The sequence below is a fragment of the Melanerpes formicivorus genome, unplaced genomic scaffold, assembly GCF_026170545.1.
Source record: "Melanerpes formicivorus ecotype bairdi unplaced genomic scaffold, bMelFor1.0.p_v2 SCAF_50, whole genome shotgun sequence".
Classification (NCBI taxonomy): Eukaryota; Metazoa; Chordata; class Aves; order Piciformes; family Picidae; genus Melanerpes; species Melanerpes formicivorus.
In genome coordinates, this window is record NW_027142402.1 from 2,469,009 (window position 1) to 2,493,186 (window position 24,178).

The 24,178-nt window shown below is 44.9% G+C and overlaps 1 protein-coding gene across 2 annotated transcripts in view; it reads right to left on the bottom strand.

The window, feature by feature from the left end:
• HACE1 (HECT domain and ankyrin repeat containing E3 ubiquitin protein ligase 1) overlaps positions 1 to 17,006 on the bottom strand; it is a 34,837-nt gene extending 17,831 nt beyond the window's left edge. Inside the window, exons 1-11 of one of the 2 annotated variants that reach the window (XM_068160451.1) lie at positions 16,845 to 17,006; positions 13,744 to 13,798; positions 11,671 to 11,760; positions 10,712 to 10,816; positions 8,909 to 8,984; positions 7,952 to 8,083; positions 6,727 to 6,809; positions 4,394 to 4,490; positions 3,870 to 3,971; positions 1,412 to 1,518; positions 365 to 515 (exon numbers count right to left, since the gene is read on the bottom strand). In XM_068160451.1, the coding sequence (XP_068016552.1) occupies positions 365 to 515; positions 1,412 to 1,518; positions 3,870 to 3,971; positions 4,394 to 4,490; positions 6,727 to 6,809; positions 7,952 to 8,083; positions 8,909 to 8,984; positions 10,712 to 10,816; positions 11,671 to 11,760; positions 13,744 to 13,798; positions 16,845 to 16,920 (1,074 nt within the window). In that variant the 5' untranslated portion in view covers positions 16,921 to 17,006. Of the gene's footprint in view, positions 1 to 268; positions 516 to 1,411; positions 1,519 to 3,869; positions 3,972 to 4,393; positions 4,491 to 6,726; positions 6,810 to 7,951; positions 8,084 to 8,908; positions 8,985 to 10,711; positions 10,817 to 11,670; positions 11,761 to 13,743; positions 13,799 to 16,844 lie in introns of both variants that reach the window. The other variant, XM_068160448.1, reaches the window with a different exon arrangement.
• Between the last annotated feature and the right edge of the window lie 7,172 nt (positions 17,007 to 24,178).

The window sequence follows — 24,178 nt, forward strand, 5'->3', positions numbered from 1 at the left end:
ATTTTGGAATTACATTAACGCCATTTATTATACCCAGAGCCCTGCTTTGAGATTACTACACTCTGAACTAGCATCATAGAAAATGGAAACTGAGGTCACCAAAATCAGCTGGGTAATTAAACCATCAACAACTAATAAACAATGCATTTAATAAGAAACAAACAGAAATCATGAGGTGAGAGGTGCACAGCAGTTCAATGAAGCCAGTGGAAGAAGTAAAAGGAGGAGGCTTAACTTAAGAAGGGGGAGGGACATCAACCAAACTTACTTCCTGTTCATGAGATGTCTGATTAATGAATGCATGCTTTGTGAAATTCATCTCTTTAAGGTCTATCTTCCTAACAACATCATATACTTTTCTGACCTTGAACACCTGACTTCTTGGAGTTTTATTTCCATTGTAGCCCATGTCATTGCCATTACTGGGAGAGGATGGGCCAATGCGAAAGACATGGCAAAATATCCTCACGATCCTCAAGAGACTCTTCATTTGAGCTTCGTAATTGCTTGACAAGCTGGGAGGGGGGGAAAAGGGAATATTTAAGTTTCTCTTCCTAGAGGAAACAATTTAGTATATTGAGGAGTAAGCAAATCTAATGGCAGGGCCTGACACACATGCTGAACAAAACAACCCAACACACCCTCAAGCTTAAATCCTAAAGAATCTTCACTTTCACCTCCTGCACCTGCCCCAGAGCCAGACAGAAGCACTGTAACCTTAGTAATGAGGTCACAATCTCAGCTAGGAGTGAAGAACAGCAAATTCCACATCTTGCAAGATGCTTGTTTTCACACACATCTACACCTCTTATCAACCACTGGTAAGAAAGTCAATGTCCTACAGTAAGGATCTGGAGATCTGCATGAAACAAATTGGGATATCCAGATGAAAATGTTTTTCAATCCAGAGGAGAGAGCATCCAACAGTAACAGCACACTCACTGATCTGAGCTGCTGCCACAGCCCACCCTCACCCAGCTGCTACCCTCAGTGCCCAGTAACTACCTCAGTCAGACAAGGGACCAGTAAAGATCAACCAAACTAACCCAACACACTTCTGGGTGAGCTACAGAGAGTCACAGACTGCCAGCTTGGAAGGGACCCCAAGGATCATCTAGTCCAGCCTTCCGAGGTGACAGTGGAGTTGAAACAAGCTGGCCCAGCACCCTGTCAAGCTGAGTCTTCAAACTGACCAACCCAAGCTTCTTGGCATTAGCAGCTCTACATGAGAGCATCAACTTTCTGTCCTGAAGCCCTCATGAAGACAGTGATCTAGACAGGCACTGTCATGCAGAATCACATCTGAGAACCACCTACTGCAACACATGCTCAGTATCAGATCCTTTCAATTATTGAAACTACTACATGACACTAACTACTATCAGCCTACTTATGATCTTCCCACACTTACCTAAGCAGTTTGTGACCATTTGTTGTAGCAACTTCAGCAAGACTTGTTAGGATTTTCAGATACTGGCTTTCACTCTGCTGGGACAAGTGCTCCAGAACCTGCCGCAGCTGACGGATTAAAAGAGAAGAAATTGCATCCTGGCGGTGTCAGATCAGTCACACACCAGCAGCCAAGCATTAGTATTTACCAATATCAATGTGTCTGTACTGGCCAACATCTAATTGCACCTCTGGTCATGTGTCATTACCAAGAATGCCAGAAGGCATCCATCCTAGTGTCAATGTCTGCTCCAGGATAGGTGCTACTCTAGAATGCTAGGAGCACACCATGCTTAACCAGCTGCTTTAGCCAGCTGCTAATTCATAAAAGCAAGTTATTGTAATTGGGGGGAAAAAATACCAGTGGGATACACTTTCAACATCTGAAAGCTAAAAAGCCTATTTTGAGTTTCATAATCCATAGTTTACCTGTTCATGACACAGTGTGAATGAACCTTGCACTGTAAAGCTTGTTCCCACTAGCTCCATTTTTGCTCAATACCCTGAATGCCCTTGCTTGGGCAAGAAGTCATACCCTGCTCATCAGTAATTGTTATCATCACCTTCACCTCAAAAACATCCTTTTTCTTGATGATGCCATCACTTGTCTCACAAAGACTAAATGCTGCAGATGTCCAGACACTGCCCTGTCTTCAGCTCCTTCGTTCTATGCTTTTCTCTAGCTTGGACCTTATTCTGCAGAGAAGCTAACTCTTGAGTGGCACTGCCCTTCATGCACTCCTAATGCAGCCTCATCTACTTCCTTCTCTCTCACCTCCAGAAAGCTCAGTAATCCTCCTCTCCTCCTGCAGAAAGCTGGAATGAAAAGGAACCTCATAAAGCTCATCTGCCCCCATCATTCTGCCCCGAGGCAGGAGGATTTGAATCAGCAATCCAAAGTGGATTCCCTACTCACCTACCCAATTTCCAGATGTCTTCTACTCTGGAGGCTCTGCATCTTCACTGATTGATCTCTTCTAAGACTTAATTGTCCTTGACTAGGCTGAAGTTTCTCAAGGTTCAACTGAATCTCTTGTTGCAAGTGGCTAAGGCAGCATCCTGCAGCCTGCAGGTCATTTTTCCAGTTTGCCAATAACATTTCAAATGTGACTCCTGACTTCTAAGACACATTAGTCTCTTCATGCCATCTCTTTCAGATATGAGCTAGTCACTAACCAAGACATTGGGCAGAACAGCTCAGGTCTGGCCACAGAAGACCATACTTAAAATATGCTTCCATGCTGGCAATGAAGCATGCCTGCACCATGGATTATCTACTAGATTTTGCACACTCCCTCGTTCAGATCTTGGCTTTGCACACACCTCCACCATTACTCACACAGATGAAATCATTTTTCTTGCTGTCTTCACTTCTACACTTTGCCATTTCCCTCTCTGTAGAAAGCCTTTTTTGTTCTGTTTTGTTCAGCTTTCCCTTTTATCTGAAATCCCCTACACCATCTCCCAATGCTTCTAACACACACTTCTGGGAATTCTCACCTGTCATCTCACTTTGTAAAACTCAGCCCTGGCTCTGAAATTTAAACAGTGTCTCTGTAGAGACTTATAAATCCTCAGTCTTGTAGTGGAACTAATGGGATTACAGAGAACAATAACACCTTCAAAAACTCTAGCAAACAAAGTTCAGTGAAGTGGCAGCCTGTACCTCACTAAAGCTAAGCTTTTTATTCCTTAAGAGAGAGAAATAAATTACAGGCTGTGAAATGGTGTGCAGTTATTTCCAACCAAACAGTAGATTAAAAATTCACAGCCAGCTAGATTTGGAAAGGGGGGGAAAAAAAAAACCCCACCTCATTTTTCCTTCCTCCTAAGCAATCAAGCAACAAAAATTATTTGCCTTGCCTTTGCTTTAGATTGCACTGCCCCACAATAATAGAAGAAACAAGACACAGAAGAAAAGGGAACAGAAGAGTTTCATCTACAGCCATAATAAGAAAAGGGAATTGTGGCTGCAATCTTTCACACTCTAATTGTAGCAGGCAGCTTCAAAGAGATGAGAGCTCATACTCCGAGTGCTCAAGCTCATTCTAGATGATTCAAGCCTTGAGACACAGCCTAGAATGGATATCTGCAGATAAGCACTAAATGAAGGAAAATAGACCTCATCACACAAAGTAATTGCTGGCAGAGAATTCTATACATGCACCCTTCTAGTGAAGGCTGCAACAGGTCTGCTCTTCCAATTCTTACCCTGTCTAGATCGCCTTGCCAGATAGGAAGGTAGAACACTACATTAGAATAAAAACTCTATCCACAGGGGAAGAAAAATAGAGTGGCCAACCACTGTGGCACTGACAGTCAGCTGCTGGTGGTGGCTTCTAATCAGGACACTCATGAGATGAGCAATGAGATCTCCACAAGAGAGATCAGGAAGTCCCAAAGCCAGCCCCCCGGATTACCATGTTCTCCCGGAGATCTTCATTCTGTGTCATCTGAATTATTGTCTGGAAGAGTCGAGGATGGTACTGTATTAGGACTTCACAAGTCTCTCCATAACCACCCTAAGAAGACCAAAAACCATTTTAATTACAGATCAGAACAGCAAACACCAGGTGTCACTACTCACACCTAAGAAAAAGCTGACAGAACTTTATACATCAAAGTGGAGCCCTACAGACTGGAAACTGGAGACTGAGGAAGACATTTGCACCCAGGATTCACAAACCTTCCAGTCAAATGGAGTTCTGCAAGCTCTGTTTTTCATGAGCTCCAATCCTGCAAAGCCTTTAAAGATGTTAAAGGCTTTTGCAAAGGGTACAAACTTGAAGCCTGCCTGCAGGAGCAATTTAATTACAAGGAAAAAAAATGGTTTTGCATTTCTGTTTCACTGAAGGCTTCAAAACACCAAAAGAAGAACACTGAGCAGCTGGCACTGCAGTTAGTGACAGAAATCCACAGGAAAAGAGTGCTGCTAACTCAGTACCTGGACACAGAGATCCAGTGGAGTGACACCATTTTTGTCTGGTAAATATTTGGCTCCTCTCATCAAGAGAATTTGTGCAGTGTCTCTCTGCCCATGGCTATGCAAAAGAAGAGAAGAAAGAGTTAATAGAGCATTCATGCTCTGAGTGAGAAATCTGACTTTACTGCATCCAACAAATAAACCCAACATGATAGGAGAAAACAAATAGTTATGGTATGAAGCTAAGGAGAAGCACAGGGTGGAAGATAATGTCATTTATATTCTTCTGCTCCTTTTCAAGGCCACTGCAGAAGCACTGTGTAAAATTAGGTATAGCCCATTTATCAAGCCAGAGGTACCCTCATCACTCAGAAATGATTAATCTTAGCCCAGCCTCATAAATACACATGAGCTGCATTTCCTGAAAAAATAGGAGAAAAAATCCCAACCAAACAAAGCTTTCTCAATTTACATCCTAATTTCCTTCACACAGTTTGCTTCACTGAGTTCCTTGCTCACTCCTATCTGTTTCCTTCAGCTGAGAACTTCACCACTCTTCCAACAGCCCATCATTGTAGAGAGAAAAAGATGACCAAAGATTATTTCTACCCCTCAACATCTAGAACATATACTTCCCAATACTCTTTCTTCTGAAGAAAACAAGAAATTGGGTACCAGCAATTAGATGTTGACTTCATCAAAAACATATGGAGAAGAACAGTTGATTACATTGACAAATGTAAAGGGTGAAATGAGAGACTGATAGAAAACATTGCAATTGGGGTTAGGGATACAAGCTCCTCAATGAAGCTTGAGATCATAACCCAGCTTGCAGAGCAGCCTTTACACAGATCTGTGAGTATCTGCTGCCCTGGAACACACCAAGGCTGCCTGCACTAATAAGGGCATAGGAAATGTGACAACAGCTCAGGGTCAGGAGAGCTCCACTGGCTTCAGTAGTTCCCAGTTGAGTTCTCCTTGTCTATCTCCTTATTCAGGTCCTTCCAGTCCAGCTAACCACCAGGTCAACCTAACAGACTTTGCCCCAGTGCAAAGATCCAGAGTCACCTCCCAGATTTCAGAAAGGAGCTACCAGCCTGCTCAAAGCCTCCCCACTGCAGTTCTCTAGGCTAAGGGCACAACCTTTATTCAACAGTGGTGTCAAAGCCAGACTTGGAGCACCGATACCCATCACCAGCCACTGCTACCACATTCTGGTCTGTCACCAGGGATCTGCAACCTCTCTTCCAGGTGGCAGCAGCACCCACTGACACTTCTGACAAGGAGACACAGGCTTCCACTCACACCCTGTTTATACCACCCTGCCAGCTGCTCCAGTTGTTAATTCCTAAAGGAACATCCCTGCTGTACTAGCAACACGTTCCCTTCTCCTGGAAAGCCTCCAAACCCAGGCAAGCTGCTTACTTCTTTTGAACTGCATGCCAATACTAGTCCCTAAATCAAGCACCAAGGCATCTGATTAGGCAGCACCTAATTATTCTCCCCTTCTCAGCTAACAAGAGTCAGCACACACTAGCTGCAGAGATCAGGGTTCCCACAGCGTAACTCTTGGCAGGCCACCAGGTCAGTTCATCTCTCCTTTTGCTTAGATTAACATTTAATCAGAGGTGAACCAGTTAATCTGTAACCAAAGCAGAGGGATTATAAAAATGTAAATGTTCTACAGAACTGTGCCAATTAAAATAAAAGGTCATTTATCACAGGTGATTAGTTTTGAAATAAAACTAAACTGTGAGGGGAAGAGAACCGCTCAAAGCAACAAGGTGAGGTCAACGCAGCATTGCCAATTCTAAGGCACAAATGCACATTGCACACACACACACTGCAATACCACAACACACTTTCTGGTCACACTTGCCTTATAAAAGGCTGCATTTTTAGTTTGCTGACAAGAACCTAAGCTGGCAGACCTCATTTTCTCAGTTGAGGAGTCACAGATTTCTGACTCATGCTAGAGCATGCACAGCTGTGTGTTTAACATGTCTGACAGAAAAAGGTCCACAAGCCTGCAGTACTCAGGGAAGTACTTAGGTGACTACATTCAAACACTAGACAAGACCAAATAGCAGTCAGCTTTGCTGTTTCACAGTCTCACCAAGGTTGGAAGAGACCTCAAAGATCATCAAGTCCAACCTGTCACCACAGACCTCATGGCTAGACCATGGCACCAAGTGCCACATCCAATCCCCTCTTGGGGACGGTGACTCCACCAGCTCCGACATGCTTCCTACATTTTGTGCTTTCTAGTCACTGTTACTGCAGAAAGGGAGGGAGAAATGAAAATACATCTACTTCACTTTGAGCACAGTATTGAAAAGTTAAACTTGTGTAACCTGCAAGCAAAATAGAGTGGAGTTGCCCCTGACACGTTCGGCCTGTTTATATCTGCGCCGCTGTCCAGCAAACACTGCACAGTCTGGAAGAGAAGAAAACAGCAGCATTAGGACCAAAACAAAACACCACAAAGGTCTCTTGGCTTGCAACTATGTAATGTCATGCATGGCTGGATACACTGAAGGATTTACATTTTTTAGTGATGAGTCTCAAACCCACAGTTCCTAAACACTATCTGGAAAATCATGGCCAGCAGAGCTCAGAAAGCTGCCTCTGAACTTCCCAGTTTAGTAACAAGGCCTTTTACTGAAGTTCAGCTAACCCCAAGGACCCCTAGAACTCCAGCCTGTTGGGAGAGGAACCCTACATTTTTCAGGGAGGCAAACCACAAGACAGTGACAGCCATGAACAGCCTTATCAGAAGGTGGAAGTTTTAACCACACAGTAGAAGCCAGCAAAATCTGAGGTATGAAAACCCTGAGCAGATTCTCAAACAACTTTTGCTATACTCCAGTCACCTAAAGCAGGTTAAGTCTACAGAGAGCAACTCCATGCAATTTGGTCTTCCAAAGCCAAGATCTGACAATTACAAGAGAGCAGAAAGAGAATTTGGGTTTTTGAGCAGTAAATAGCTCTGTGTAGCTGTAATGCAGCCCAAGTAAAGCATACAGAGCTCTACTCTGAAAGCAAATAGTCAAACCTAATGCAAGGCCAGGCCTCAACATTCTCCACACAGATCAATAAAAAAGCCTGGGTGAACTTGTTTACTTCCCATGTTAAATATCTAACTGACCCCACTCTGTGGTCTTGTTTTTATCCACAGGGAATGACTATGTGCTCCAGAAATCTGAAACAACAGCAGCTGGTACAATTACAAACCCAGCACCTTCTAAATGAGCAAGGAAGAACATTCTCAAGTGTTTAAAGTTCCATCAAGACCTGCAATCAACAAGGCAACAGCAGCACTGCAGAAGGGCTGAACAGTGTGAAATAGGCCATTTCAACTCCCACAAACAGCAAGATCAATCACCTCCACGAGGAGAAAGAAGCTGTCCCCACAGAAGGGCATGCAGCCAAGATTAAGTTAAACCATAGTTCTTCCTACTTCTAACTGCTGCCTGTGCAAACTACCCTGGAGTTCATAGCAAACCCACGTGCACCAACACGTGGTGCATCAGCCAGCCCTCCACAAACCCAATGTGTTGACAGAATTTAGAGACTTACTGTCTTGTGTCCGTTCTGACAAGCCACATGAAGGGCTGTCTGACCCATGGCATCTTCAACATCCACATTACTGACATGCTGAACAAGATCATGAAGCAGTTCTGTTCGTCCATTAACAGCCAACCAGTGGATCTAAGGGCCAGATGATGAGGTTTCCTTCAGCAGTGATGCAAGCATTTCAGAAACAGGATTTTAAACCTGACTATTACTGGCAACATTTTCACAAAGGGAAGCTTTGAACAATACTAACACAGAGATAGCTACTTGCACAGAGTCACAGCTTGCACTGACCCTCCGAGGTCATCTTGTCCAACCCCCCTGCAGTCAGCAGGGGCACCCCCAACCAGAGCAGGCTACCCAGGGCCACATCAAGTCTGATCTTGGATGTCTCCAGGGACATGGCCTCAACCATTACTATGAGAAATATTACTTATGTCCAATCTAAATCTATTCTGCTCCAGTTTCAAACCATTCCCCTTCATCCTGTTCCCACAGGCCCTTCTAAACAGCTCCTCCCCAGCCTTCCTGTAGGTCCCCCTCAGATACTGAAATGCAGTTAGAAGGTCTCCTTGCAGCTTTGTCTTCTCCAGGCTGAACATCCCCAACTCTCTCAGCCTGCCTTTGTAGGAGAGGTTCTCCAGCACTCTGATCATCTTCATGGACCCACTCCAACAGGTCCACACCTTGTTGTGCTGGGCACAGCACTCCAGGTGAGGTCTCACCAGAGCAGAGAGATGTAACAGAATCACCCCTCTTGATCTGCTGGCCACGCTTCCCTTGATGCAGCCCAGGATGTGAGTTGCCTTCTGGGCTTTGATCACATCTTGTGATTCTTAAGGGTACTGGAGACACAGCAGTGTTGTTTGTTTACATGTGAAGCAGCAGAAGGTTAGGAAATTAGAATCTGCCTATACTCCACTCATTTTTAAGAGCACCACAATAATCAACAGCACTTACTGCAGTCAAGCCTTCATTATTACAGATGTTGACATCTGCACTGTATTCCAGCAGCTTGCTCATACATTTCTTCTGGCTATAAACAGAAGAATACATTAAAACCCTGTCAGGAAAAATCATTTACAAAGACCAGGAGCTCCACTCACTGTAATTCAAACAAATAACTGCAGGCAGTTTTACTTTATAAGGAATATAGCACTGAGCATGTGAATAAGGGAATCATAGAATGGTAGGGGTTGGAAGGGACCACTGCAAGGGCCTGAAGGGACCAATCCCCTAGCCAGAGCAGGATCCCTTAGGTCAGGTCACACAGGAATGCATCCAGATGGGTCTTGAAAGTCTCCAGAGAAGGAAACTCCACAGCCCCTCTGGACAGCCAGCTCTAGAGCTCTGTCACCAGTAAAGAATTCAGTAAAGGATTTTTTCCTCGTGCTGAGGTGGAACTTGCTGGGTTCCAGTTTATATCCATTGCCCCTTGTGCTACCACAGGACATCACTGAAATGTGACTGGCCTCTTCTTGACAGCCACCCTTCAGATACTTATAAACATTCATAAGATCTCCTCCCAGACTGCTCTTTTCCAGACTAAACTGCCCCAGGTCTCTCAGCCTTAAGTGATCATCAGTAGCACCAGAGAGACATTCAGTACATGTGTAGCACAGCACAGGGCTAAAAATAGTCATGTAGCTGAATGTTCTTGTGGAAAGTCTAAGAAGTGCTTAGCCATCACTCTAACAGCTTCAGCTCAACACTAACTACACTCTAAAGACAAGAAACCAGAGCTCAGCTAATGGAAATCCATGAAGTTCATCATCATCTGTACACTTCAGTGAACACATTTACAGTACAGCACTAAATCATTATTTAATGAGACACTCATTGTAACACTACCTAAATCTTTGGCAGCCCAGCTGCCTCACTGAAAGCAGGGGTGGTTTTCCTCCTGCATCTTTTGTTTGGTCTTCTAATGCTCTCTAGTAAAGCTCTAAGTGCTTTACCCTTAAGAAATTCATCCTTATTCTTCCTTGGCTATTTGGTACCTTTCACACCCTTCTCATGCCTCCTTTCCACACAGCTGTCTCCTAAGTGCATTGCTGCATTTCATCACGAACCACTTGGCTACCTCTTCCTCCCTTATCCTACAAACATTGGTCCCACACACCCAAAAGCCACTGAACACTAACTAAATTCCATGTGAAGTACCACTGATGATCTAGTCCAGTTGCTGTAAGACACACATGCTCTAGAGGAAAAAACAAATAACCAGTTATCAGCTGTGTGTTTCCACATCCTAACAATTAAAGAAATGAGATCTTAAAAGATCTTAAAAAGGTGCTTGCTCCCTGTTTTGATTTGGGTTTCTTTTTAATGCTCTCCTGGTATTGTGGAGGTGAACTTTGTATCCTTCTCCTTGTACTAAGAATTCCCTTGGAGACACCAGCTGAGAAAAATCTGGAATTCCTGAACCCTCCACTCTTCTCTTTGAAATCTTCTCTTATTTAACTGACAGGTGAATGCCTCCCTTGTGCAATCACTGTTGCAAGAATCATTAAGCTGCTGCTCAACAGCAAACATGAAAATGACTGGCACTGACCCTGGCATTTCAGACACTTCCTAGGAATAAAAAACATCTATTTTCTGAATATTGAAAGCATGGATTTGAACTGCCCAGTCCCTGGGTGCCATCCCCATCTTCAAAGGGAAAGCCAAAGCATTTTGGCTGAACTATGCAAAAATATTACAGATGTCAGCTCAAAGGTGTTCTGCACAAAACCTAAGAGGTACAAAAGACATTTTCCTTACCCATTCCTTGCTGCTAAATGGAGAGGTGTGCATCCTGAGATGTCCTGGTAGTTTGGATTTGCTCCTTTTTTTAATAACAGAACAAGGCATTCAACTGATCCACAGCTAAGAACAAGATAAGGAAGGGGGGGAAAAGTGCAACAAGGATATTTACTGACCGAGCCTGCAGCAATGTAAAGACAACAGCAATGCTATGGAGAGATTGCAGGCAGTAGAAAATCTTCACACAAACCCATTTTTACAGCCTCATAGTTCAAGTTACACAAAGCTAGAGGGAAGACACCTAAGTGAGAACTGACAGATCACAGCTTGCATTAATGAACAGGTTCCAGCTCTCTGTGTGATTTCAGTCACTTTAGAACCCAACAGTGAATCTTTAGGACTGCCACCTGTTTCAAATGTAAACAATTTAAAGTGTTCTGCTCACTGTTTCCTCTCACCTCCCTCACCAATTCACAAAACACAACTTTCCTTTAAATAACCATTCCATTACCCATTTGTTTTCCCTGTTATGCTCCAGCATCTGGAAGTTACACTTAAAAATGTAAATCCCAGAAGAATCCCAAACCTCCTGTAAATCACAGAATAGCTCAGGTTGGAAGGGACCTTGGAGATCATCTACTCCATGAGCAGAGGCACCTCTCAAGTAGGCCCAGCTGCTCAAGGCCTCATCCAACCTGGCTTTGATACAGGATACACAGAATGGCTGCATTGCCTCACAGACAGGAAGAAAGTATTCACCAAGACTTCCCTCACTAAAAACTGGAAAGCCATTTGGTGTCAAGGGTGAAACCTTTTCTCTCAGGGAGGCAGGCACATGGCTAAAAGGACAAACAGAACAGAAGTGTCAAAACAAAATGTTAAACTCTGTAGTAGAGTTTTCCAGCTTACATTGGTGCCTTAGATTTGTGGGCATACTGTCATTGTTAACTTCTGGACTGGACTCAAGTAAGCCTTACTTTGCTGCAATATGAAGCAAACTTCTCTTCACGCGTCCAAAGGCGTAATTCACATCAAACTTGGAATTTGATAGCAGCTCCGAGACAGACCTTCAAACAGAAACAGCATTTGAATTCAGATTAGCTCACACCCCCCCAGCAAAGTACCTGCTGGAAGCTGTGCACACATAGAACAGAACAGAACCAGAACAGAATCGACCTTCAAGATCATTGCGTCCAACCTATCAACCAATCCAACAGCACCCAATCAACTAACCCATGGCACCAAGCACCCTGTCAAGTCTCCTCCTGAACATCTCCAATGATGGTGACTCCACCACCTCCCCAGGCAGCCCATTTTAATGGGCAATCACTCTCTCTGTATAGAACTTCTTCCTAACACACAACCTAAACCTCCCCTGGCACAGCTTGAGACTGTGTCCTCTTGTCCTGGTGCTGGCTGCCTGGGAGAAGAGACCATCATCCGCCTGTCTACAGCCTCCCTTCAGGTAGTTGTAGAGAGCAATAAGGTCACCCCAGAGTTTCCTCTTCTCCAGGCTAAGCAGCCCCAGTTCCCTCAGCCTCTCATCATAGGACTTGTGTTCCAAACCCCTCACCAACTTTGTTGCCCTTCTCTGGACACGTTCCAGCAAGTCAACCTCCTTCCTAAACTGAGGAGCCCAGAACTGGACACAGGACTCAAGGTGTGGCCTAACCAGTGCAGTGTGCAGGGGCAGAATGACCTCCCTGCTCCTGCTGGCCACACTGTTCCTGATGCAGGCCAGGATACCACTGGCCCTCCTGGTTGCCTGGGCACACTGCAGGCTCATGTTCAGCCTGCCATCAACCAGCACCCCCAGGTCCCTCTCTGCCTGGCTGCTCTCAGCCACTCTGTCCCCAGCCTGTAGCTCTGCATGGGGTTGTTGTGGCCAATGTGTAGAACCTGGCACTTGGATGTGTTCAATCTCATGCCCTTGGACTCTGCCCATCTGTCCAGCCTGTCCAGGTCCCTCTGCAAAGCCTCTCTACCCTCTACTCTCTACATAGTCTGTTTCTTACTTGACCAGTATTGCTTTTCCCTCCAATTACTTTCAGATCCAGAGACCCAGCAGCTTTCAAGCATCTGCATATTAGCAGCATTTTTTACCCTGTCACTTGTACACCAAAAGATGCATTGTGACACTGAGCAAACTGGGAAGAACTAGACCAGATGGTCAGGTCACTTGTTCACAAGTAATAGTGTCCAAAACTATCAGTTCCCCTTTTCCTCCTTATCTCAAGGCAGACACCCTAACCAGTTATCCAGCAGCTTTCCTACCCCCAGGCAAAGTTCAGAGGGATGTGAAATCAGCATGATGTAGGACACATCATAGGCCAATAGGGTAAGAAATTTAAATAGGTCCCTTCAAGCTGTAATGAATTAGTAAAGAGAAAGTATTAGTTAAGATAAAATACTTCCAAGCAGGCCAAACTGCACGGGAACTGGTGATTCCAACCTCCAGTAATGAGTAATTTAAAAGCCTTGCACACAATCTCAGCAAGATATTACCTAGCAGAACAAATGTTTATCCTGATTAGATAAAAAGTTTACAGTTTCAAGTAAGGGTTACTACCTGCTTGCCCACAAAGCTCACCAGAAGGCAGCAGCACTTAGCTGGCACTGCACAATCCCCCCAGGTCCCAGCTATGAGGACAACTGGGCAGGAGAAATTCAAATTGCCCATTTGAGGAACCCCAGAAGTATCAGTGTCATTGGCCAACTCTTACTCCCCATCAGAGACATCTAATGAGACTAAAAGCTTCCTTATCATCAATAAATACACACTCAGAGCCACCATCCAATTACAACACTATGCTTTTGTTCTTATCCTTGGACAATTTTCTCCCATCTATGGCACAAAACTAAAGAGGATGCTCAAGTAAAAATAAGCTGGGATGCAGACAGTCAGTAAATAGCTTCAGCTACAGAAGATATCTCAGCAGCAAACCCCTCAAGAGTGATCTAGAAGCTACAACTCTAGCAAACATGCTGGGTTTTTTGGACCTTAAAAAACCCAAACATAAACACAGAAGGAAATGTCAAGCAGCTCTCACCTATGCTGGTCAGCCATAACCATTGGCATTAACGTGTAGACTGCAGTTTCATTATCTGTAAAGAAATCAAATCACTCCATTATCAGAAAGCAATCTTATATCAAATAAATTCACCTAGCACGAGTGGCCTACCTTGCAAAGTGCCCACTGTCCAACAGATCATTCTTTATACACAGGTTATACACACCTGAAGTGTCATTACAAAGAAAAAGCCACCAGGCTTAGATAAGAGAGGTAAATAACAGGACTGAGAATATGAGACATTTTAATGTGGCTTTCTCCTTTTACAAAGCAACCACTGCAGAATTTTCAGTGCAGCACCCATGTCTTTAAGCTGACAATTCTGTCCATTAAAAGCCTTTAAGAGATGTGCATTAACACACACCAAAAAGAAAAGCTTATTTTAGGAAGGAAGTTTCCTGTGCTCCAAGGTGACACAGAAGTGGTTTCTTTGAACTAAGTTACTCCATGACCACTTTTGTCTCTAAATTTGAATATCTAAATGCAGTAGATTTCATTTCAATTTCTAACCAGCTTCATGTGCCAAGTTTGAAGGTAATGAAAAAAGGCCAAGGCACAAATATTCATGTCAGTGGTGGGAACAGACTGAAATTCCCCTGTCCAGACCCTGCATGGATGTCACAGTGCCTGTTTGGTCACTTACAGACTTTCTGGAGTTAAATATTCATTTCAAAGGATTAGCCTGACAAATTTAAAGTGCCTTAATGGAAATTAATTAGTAATAATCTTAATACACTATCATCATTATTACTGCTGCATAATTATTCTGTTTTCTAGCTTAACACAAACTCCTCATTGTTGGGGTTACAATCCCCACAGAGGCCTCAGGCCAACGCCAGCTTATGAGATCATTTTTAAAAGCACACTCAAAACGCAGAGTCAGAGCCAACAAAGAGCCTCAAACCTACAGCTCTGAGATGTAAGACCTAGTCTGCAGGCACTGAGCCTTCACAGTGGAAGCCAGAAATGTGTCAAGCTCTTAAGTGCTCAGAAAACATCTGCTGAATGATACTATCTCTTCCTCCTGGCAAGGCCACCTCAGTGCGTTCACTGGCACTGGACTCAGGTGTTAATACTTGCTTCAAAAGTTAAAAAGCTCACTTAGGATTCATCAGCTACAATCCTGCCCTGACAATATAAGTTTGTTTTACTTCCTAAGAGATATCTGCTTGAATTTGGCAGAGATCCCAACGTTACAAACCTGTCAGCACCATCCAGACAATACCCTAATGGCTACAGTACAAACAACGGAAGTTAATTAAGAACCTGGATTCAGTGCCACCTTCAGTGTGAGGAAGCTCAGGCATACATCTCCACTTCCTAAGAGTATTATGACTCTGAATTTAAGGATGAAGAGCTGAACTATTGCCTCTTTTGAATTAAAGCTATCCAGATATATGTGGGAGACAAAAACCAACCCCATCTAATCCAAGAAGCCAGACACAACGCACCAGAAGCCACCAAACCACACACCACACTAGGGCTGGTGGTGGTATTGCCCAGGCTGATTCTGTCAGGATATGTTTGGCACAGACACTACAATCCAAACCTGCTTCTCAAGAAGAGTTTGGGCAGGCCTGCAGGAACCTAGAGAACACCAAAGAAAGAAGACCTGTAACGAGCCAAGATGTACCCACAGTTAGATATGCTCAGAATGCAGGCTGAGATTTCAGTCCCTGAAGTCCATTTATCTCCTTATTTCAGGCTGGTTGTGATTTGTTTCATGTAATCCTTAGAAAACACCGAGGACTGACATTCCTTCCACACTACAGGGTGAGTGAAGTACTTGCTCCAGAGCTCACAGGACTTGCACTACCACAGACCTAATTACCCCTGAAGTGTAAGATGATAGCACCTAAAATAGGGGAAAAAAACCCAGCTGAAGTCATGAATTTGCCTACCCTGGTACTGGAGTGAATTTCAAGCAGCTCCAGCTGGCAGAGGTCGTGCTAAGCATCATTCACATAGCCATCACCAATGAGTTAAAGTGGTGCTACTACACTATTTCTGTGAGTCTGAGCTCACTTTGACAGTATTGCATCACTTTTCCCTGCTGCCACACACGGGTTTACCAGAGGCTGTAAAAACTGCCTGAGACTTCTCTTGTCAGTTTTGTGACCTGCTCTGGCAGACACTGAAACTGTTGACAGGTGACAATAAGGAAAAGGCACATCAGGTCAGCAGGCGGGGGAGGTCCCTATGCAGCAGCCAGGAAGTCCGAACAGAGAAAACAGAGCATTACTCACTTCCCTCCAGCAGCGGAGAGGAAAGCTGGCAGACAGACAGATAGACAGAGACCCGTCCATAAAAATAAACCGCGGAGAAAGCGCAATGGCAGCGCCTAGCTCACGACAGAAACTTCGGCACCTCCAGAAGTTTTCTTTTTGCAGAGGTGGTCTTCCCAGGAGCTGGACCTGACTGCAGCACTAAAACTACTTGCTGCAAAACCCCGAGGCTGTATTTTCATGCCTACCCCGATACTGGGTGGCCAGCACCCGTGTGAAGTAGTTCAGAGCCAAAAAAACCCATAATAATAATTAAGCTGTGTCCAATGACAGTGACTTACAAGACTTTTTCAAGCAGAATTCGACCCAAGTGGAAAAGAATATATTAAAGGAAAAAAAAACCAAACCGACCAAACCCCCTCCCAAATCATACCCCCTCCCCAAACCAACCCAACAAAACCCCAAACGCAGGGGAACACAAAACAAAACAAACAAACAAAGCACAAAGATTTGTCGCCGCTGGTGTGTCAGCACCCACGAAGCAGCTAACGGAGGGGTTAGTACCGGACAAAAAGAAGGTCCGGCACCCCGAGCAGCCGCTCGCCCGGACCCCGGGGCGGCCGCAGCAGGCAGGGGACCGCCAGGCGCCGGCGGAAGGATGAAGAGGGGCAGCCGCGGCTGCGCCTTATCACCACTAGAAACTTAAGCAGCACCTCGGGGCTGCCGGAGCGAGACCGTTACCCTTCTCCCGAGCCTCCTCGCCCACACGACGACCCCCCCGGGCCCCCTTAGGATGGGCAGGCCGAGCCCCGGGCACCGACGGCCTCGCTACCGCCCCAGCCGCCCCTCTCCTACCGTCCGGCAGCTCCACGGTGCGGGCGCGGCGCAGGGACCTCGTCAGACGGTTGAGCTGCTCCATGGCTCTCTCCATCCTCGGGTCGCCCAACCCCGAGCCGCTAACACGGCAGCCGCTGCTGCCGCCTCTCCCCTCAGCCCATGGCGGCGGTGGCGGCGGCGGCGCCGAGGCTCCCCGGGCCGCCGCCAGCTCGGTCCCTCCGCGCAGGCGCCGGCGCCGGTGAGTGAGCGCATGGGCGGCGGGCGGAGCGTCGGAGGGCGGGCAGGCTTTGCCTCAGCCCGCTTCTGCCTGGGCGGCGGGGAAACGCTGGTGGGATGCACTCGGTTTGTCCAAACCTGCGGAATAGGAGGACTGAAACATGTCCCCGGTACAGTGTTTGTGCTAAGGACTCAGCTGCTGCTGTTGGAAATCCTCTCTGCTGGGTGTAGCAGTGGCGCTGGTCGAGTTAGGTAACGGCTGGACGTGATGATCGTAGAACCAGAGAGTTGTAACAGCTGGAAATCACCTCTGAGAAGATGAAGTCCAACCGTTCACCTAACACCGCCATGGCCACTGAACCGTGTCCCCGAAGTGCCATGGCCACAGGTTTCTTGAACACCCCCGGGGATGGTGACTCCAGCACCTCCCTGGGCAGCCTGTGCCAACCCCTGACCACTCTATCAGGAAAGAAATGTTTCCTAATATCCAACCTAGACCTCCCCTGGCCTAATTTCAGGCCATTTCCTCTCATCCTATCATTTGTTTCTAGGGAGAAGAGACCCAGCTCCCACTTCACTGCAGCCTCCTTTCAGGCAGTTGTAGAGAGCAATGAGGTCTCCCCTCAGCCTCCCTCTACCCAAACTAAACCCTCCCTCAGCTGCTCCTCACCAGCCCTGTCCTCCAGACCCTTCACCAGCATCGCTGCCATTCTCTGGCCACTCTCCAGAGAGGGAACCCTGTCTGGCTTGTAGTGAGGGTCCCAGAACTGAACCCAGTATTTGAGGTGCAGCCTCACCAATGCCAACAGCAATGGCACAATCACTTCCCTGGTCCTGCTGGCCACACCATTGCTGATCCAAGCCAGGATGTCCCAGCATCCTTCTTGGCCCCCCCAGCACACTGCTGGCTTGTGTTCAGCCAGCTCTCAACCACCCAGGCCCTTTTCTGCTGGTCAGTTTCCAGCCACTCTTCTCCTCCATCCACTGACACAGGAATCTCTGTCTTTCCAGATGCCTTTTGGACTCCAAAACCTATCTTTAGTCTTGTAGAGAGTAAGAAAATGTAGCATTAAGCTGTTTCTTTTTTTAGCTGTTCTCCAGACTGGAAATCAATTGTTTCATTTGCATATCCATCTTTAAAAAAAAAAACAATCAATGCAACCTCACTGAGCTATCAATGAGATTTATAAGACAATAATCATGATATGGATTATCTCCACACTCATTTCTACTGCCCAATGGAATGTGAACTTGGCTGTGCTCAGACTTGAGTGCTGAGCCTCCTTATTTGTGCTGGAGGTGCCAAACAGTACTAATAGAGGCTATGATAATAAAAAATAACTCCCCAAAAGATGTGGTTTTTCCTGTCTTCTCTTATTTTTGAAGAGTATTATCCCATGTAAAAAGATGCTGGTTTTATACTCAATTAAAACCATTTCAATGCTTTCTTTTAAAGGATTAACTTAGTTCCCTTGATAATTCTGGAAAGCATGCTCCAGAACAGCACAAAGTGTGTATATTTTAACTGGATTTCTTTTCATTTTGCTATTTAGAGATTTCATCAAAGGGAGAAGTTCCCTCCGAGCAAGCTGTGAAGGCACTGCAGCTGCTGACAGGTGAGTAGCTGCATGTCAGGGCACCAGAGAAACTCCTCATCACTTTTTCTGGTTTCATTTTATCTGCACTGTTAAATTCATTCCTGCCTTGCCGTGTGAACTACACTGAATCCCAGTTTCTGAGATTTATGGGAGTGCTGGAAAAGAGGTACAGCTCTTGTTTTGCTTTGTTTAGCTTTGATTGGAACCTGACATATGGCTTAAAGATGTTATTATCTATTTCCATGACCCACATGATTTATGCTGACTCTCAACAATGTTTCTGAGCTAGAGGACCATCGATTACAGTTTGGACAGCATCCATTTCTATTCTCCCTGGAGCAGTTAGTGCTACTTGACGCCTACCTACATTTCCTTCAAGCTGAGCTGCTGAAACTTCTCAGTCATAAAGAGTCCAGGCTTGAAGATGTATTTTTTAACTCTAACACATCCATGCTCCTGGTCTGAAGCAGCTCTGTCAGTTTTATTTCTGTTACTGCTCCAACATAAGCAGAGACACCTTAAGGAGGGCTGTGCTTGCAGTGGTAAGGATGCTGCTGGACATTAGCACCAAAGAAGATGTTGATACCAACATTGCTTCTTTTTTTCAGCTCCCTGTTAGGTTTACTGAATACTTTTCAGGGTCCTGTAGCTAATACACAATCAAGGACAAGGAGAAGATGTACCACAGCTATTTAAACCAAGGGAGAAATTGTCTTGCCTAAGAAACTGAAGCAGAAGGAGGCATACAAAAAAGCAACCACAAGATGTCAGCCTTAATGAATTACAGCAGATTATTCTGATGGGCTTCCTCCTGATAGCTCGACAGGGGGAAAACTACCACGGCCAACATTTTGTGGAGAAAGTAAGCTGAGAAAAATAGTCCTGGGCATAAACACATTCAGAAAAGAAGTTCAATGATCAGCTCCAAATTTAGTCAGTGTGCATGTTTATTTCCACTAGGAGAGAAACCCTGAACAGCTATGCTTGTCCCAGGTGGCAGGTGACTTTCAGCCATGGGATGCAAAGATTCAGACTTCTGGAGGCTCCCCACTAGTTCATCTCCCTCCTTACCCTGTATGAATGCATTTTGGCTGTCCCTGCTTCAGGGGTAGTATTGGGCAGCTGCAGGGTGGTGTTGCTGCTCTCTGTCTGCTTCTCACCACTGAAAATCTCAGAGCTAAGCCCCACAGCATCTTTTATCTGCATATTACAATGCTTGCTCTCCTCATCAAGTAGAGGCAAATGTCCCAAAGGAGAGTGGGAATCATCAGACAGTGCATTATGAAAGCTGGTTTCATTGCAGGGCTGCATGTGTGAGTTGGGTGTTGGTCTCTTCTTCCAAGCAAGGAATTGTAGAAGAGGGAATGGCCTCAGGCTGCATTAGAGGAGGTTTAGGCTAAAGGGTTGTCAGGCATTGGGACAGGCTACCCAGGGAGGTGGCTGAGTCACCATCCCTGAATGTGTTTAAAAGCCATGGAAGTGTGGTGTTTGAGGATATGGCTTAGTGGTGGAGTTGACAGAGTAGGTTGGACTTGATGGTTTTGAAGGTCTTTTCCAGCCTAGATGATTCTGTGGTTCTATGACTGTGCTCTGCAGAGCTTGCCCAGAAAGATGGTGCAAAACCCAGGAGTTTGGAAACTCTTATAAGGAGGTGTAGGGCCTCCTGAGCTGGCACATAACAATTGTTAAGGCAGCTTAGCACCTACAGACTGTGCTTGGCTTCTGCTTCCCTTGACATGTTTCACAGCTGACACAAGTGAAATTAGGCTGTGCTAGACCAAGACATGCAGATCTCACATTAACAATGTAGTGTATAGCCTACACCAAAATACAGGCTCTGACAGACCACTGGGATGTTGGCACTTCTTGCAATGACCTAGTTTCTGACTGTTCATAAAAACAGACAATAGCTGTTTTCATCTGAACCTTTGATTTTCATACCACACCTAAATAATTAAGCAACAAAAATGAACATCTAAACAGATTCATCCTCAAAAGTACCTGGAGCCAAGAGAAACAGGGTGTTTTGGTCTCTGTCCTTGGAAAAAAACTCCCCAAACTCTCAATAAAACTGGAACAGAGGTTCAATAATCCTTTTTTCCTGGTCAGCTTTTCATTTATAGCAAAGGCATCAGATAATATGCAGAATATTCTTCCTTGTGAGTAAGGGAATCAGAATCCAGCCATAAAGGGATTAATATCTATTTATTTACATACAAATTATATTCTTATGTACATATTTAACCAAGGTACTGGGGAGGTATCCAAGCCCATGCAAGGCCACCTTTGTTTATGTGTGTGTGTGTGTATGTGAACAATTCTTTGATGAGCTATTAAGCAAACCCTGATTTCTAAACATGCCAGCTGCAGAACCTGTCTGCTCCACAGGTTTAATGTCTGTATCTAATCCTGCTTATTCCTAATCTTAAATCAGAGAAAATCCTCCCCTCCCCTCTGCAATCACCTGATCTTTATTCCTAGATTGCCTTACAAATACTTAACTGCTTATTAACATGAATCTTCACCTTCTTTAAATATATATTTTACATAAATAGGGGCTGACCTGATTTTCTCAGTCCAAAGAATTCCTCTCATGCTACCATGACTCCTAGATATAGCATTACAAAGTTAGTCTTCTCTGATTTCTGAACATTTGTCTCCTGCTCCAAAACACAGAACAAATACATGTGGAAACAACACCACAGATTGGAGAGGACCTGCACCCAGGCAGTGTACACACCACAGTGATGATCTTACCAGCCCTCAGCTTCTCTGACTAAATCAGTGCCTTGAACTGTCACTGGGTGCTGGGACTGAAGTTTCTGTATTGCCAAATGGTTGACAGAGTCCTTGGAAGAGTTTTGCCCAGGGTCACCTCTCCTAGGAACTGCTCATGCATATTTACCACCCTGGTTTAGAAACAAAGGCCCCAAAGAACTATTTTGTAAGCCCCAAAGAACTATTAGTTTGTTAATCAATTGGCTGGTGAGCCCATTCCTTCAGGGGTGAAATGTGAACTCATTTTATTTTGAAGAGCTGATGATGGCTCCTAAGAGAAGTCCCATGCTAGGTCTGGTAGGAGGAATCCCACAAGGAGAGATCTCCACCACCTCTGCCAAGGCCTGTCAGCAATGGTGCCCCATGGTATTTGCAGGGATGTTCAAAGTTATGAAGCTGCTCCCATCTGAGGAGTTTCTAAGTACCCAAAGCCAAGGATGGAGGTGATGAGGAAGGGATAATAGAGCTGTGTGAAGTCAGGAATAGCACAGAAAATGTGCACCCCAAGTGACTGTGGAGCATCAAGTGAAATTTCCAGGCAGCATTCTGAACACAAACAAAAGGAAGGATTATCCCTAAGGTCCCATCCAACCCAAATCATTCTGTGATTCTTCCAGACACTGCATTGGAAACTGGAACTTGTTGCCACAGGCCAAAGTATAGATGGATTCTGAGAGCTGCTAGAGGAGTTCTAGGAAAAAGTTCATCAAAGGCTGTTAAAACAAAGTCCTGGATACAACTCTGGCTCTACAATCCCAGTGGGACAAGGCCAAGGCCAGGAGAATATGCTAAGTATCACTATAAGCCTGGCATGCTTTAGTCAGTCCTGCTGAGCACTGCTTGACAGCTTTGGGCTTCACATTTAAATTAGTAAAATCACCCTGATTTTCTATTCCCCAATAGATTTCATTACAGAGTTAATTACAGAGTTAGTTGTTAATTACTGCCAGGCCATAATTTGCCTTGGCCATGCTATGAGTGTCCAGTGTTTCACAAACTGTTGGTCTGCTCTGAAGTATGTTAATTCATGCAATTACAGATCATAGTGCAAAGCCTGTTGGCACCTTTGTTCCATTGCTCAAACATTTGCATCATAAACAGAAGTAATCCAAAAGATGTGTTCAGCTCATAATACAATCATCTTCAAGCACTGATGAAAATTCAAGCTGGCCTTCCCAAAAACCCAAATGATCTTTGGTTTGAATCTTTGCCTTCTCTAAAGGCAAGTAACTTTGAAGAAGAATCAGATGCTGGCCTGCCAGGTATCCAAGATGTGCAATTGAATAGGTGTTAGGGGCAGTTTGAAAGAAGACAGAGCAAAGCTTCCATGTCTGTTGTTACAGGGATAGATGATCATCACTCCAGCTCAGAGCTGGATTAACTTTGGATATACAAAAATAGCCTCAGTGGCTGCATAAGGTGAGTTTTGACTTTGGAGATCAGCCTCTCACAGGAAGAAAAGAGGTGCTGCCAAAGTCTCTACTCACAGCCATGTCTTGGGAGTTAATGAAGTCAGGCCAACTAAGCTGATGCTTCACTTCAGTAACAACACTGAAAAAGGGCTTCACTTCATGTAGCTTTAGCCCCTGTTTCTGCTAAATTAGACACTGAGTGAGTTGCAGAGGAATGGGCATCGATGTAGCAAGTTCTGGGCACAGGAAGGGACACAACATTTGTTTAATGTCCTGATCCTTAAACTAATCAGGGGGAATGAGTAATGCAGAAGATGCAAGTCAGAAACTGAGGGCTCTTGTGAATCTGGAAGAGTTTCCATGTTAAAATAATCATAATAGTTTATCAATACATTTCATCAAACCTCCAGCCTTCTTTCGTAACTTCAACAAAAGGAGAGGTTTTCTGTTTGTTTCCCATGAAGGAGAGCTGATGATCAGCTTCAGGAGTATGCTAAAAATCTGACCCTGCAGATAGGGCAAGGAAGCAATTTCACAGTTGTGACACATTACTGCTCACCAGTTCCTTTCCTGTTGAAATGAACAATCTGCTAGCTGGGAAACCTAATTCCTGTGATATTCATTGGTAGGTGAAAGAGTTATCAGGTGACAGCAGGACACAAAATTCTTTAACACTTCCTTTGAAGAAAAAAGAATAACTGAAGTTAGCAAAGATCAGTGTCACAAATGGTAGAAAGATGTCTTTAAAAGTGGAAGGTTTGCATCATTTCCTGCTCAGCATCATCCTCTTCTCCAGAAGCTTGCCCTGTCTCTGTATCTCTCTGACAGAGAAAGTTTTGTCTCCAGCCCTCCAGAGCTTTGCATTGTCCAAGAGGAGCACAGCTCTGGTGATACTTCAAAGGTCAGGACCCAATCTGTAAGGAAGGACACAGATAAATTGGTTCAGAAGTCACCAGAACAAGGGTGGAAGTTTGCCTCTGACTGCTTTGGTGTCTTTCATACACATAGCAAATGATTGTCTCAAGTTTCATTTACTTTGTGCTCTGTGGAGGTTTTGTTTGAGTTTCCGAGAGGACAGGAGAGTTGCTCTGCTGCTGGAGCCCTCCTGGTTAGGTAGAGTTTGTTGGACAAAAGTGATTGATTTGCAGTAGTTGCATAGCTTGCACACCCCTTGCTGGGTTTTCAGGAAACAGGTTGCTTTGGTGAGCACCAGTGAAAGGCAAAGCCAGCAGAAAGAGTGCCCAACTTCATTTAGCACAAAATACAAGAAGGAAAGGGATAAAAGTTTAAGTTTCTTCAAATTATACCTAAGAAAGGCTCCTCACTTGCCTTGTCAAGTCCTGGAGTA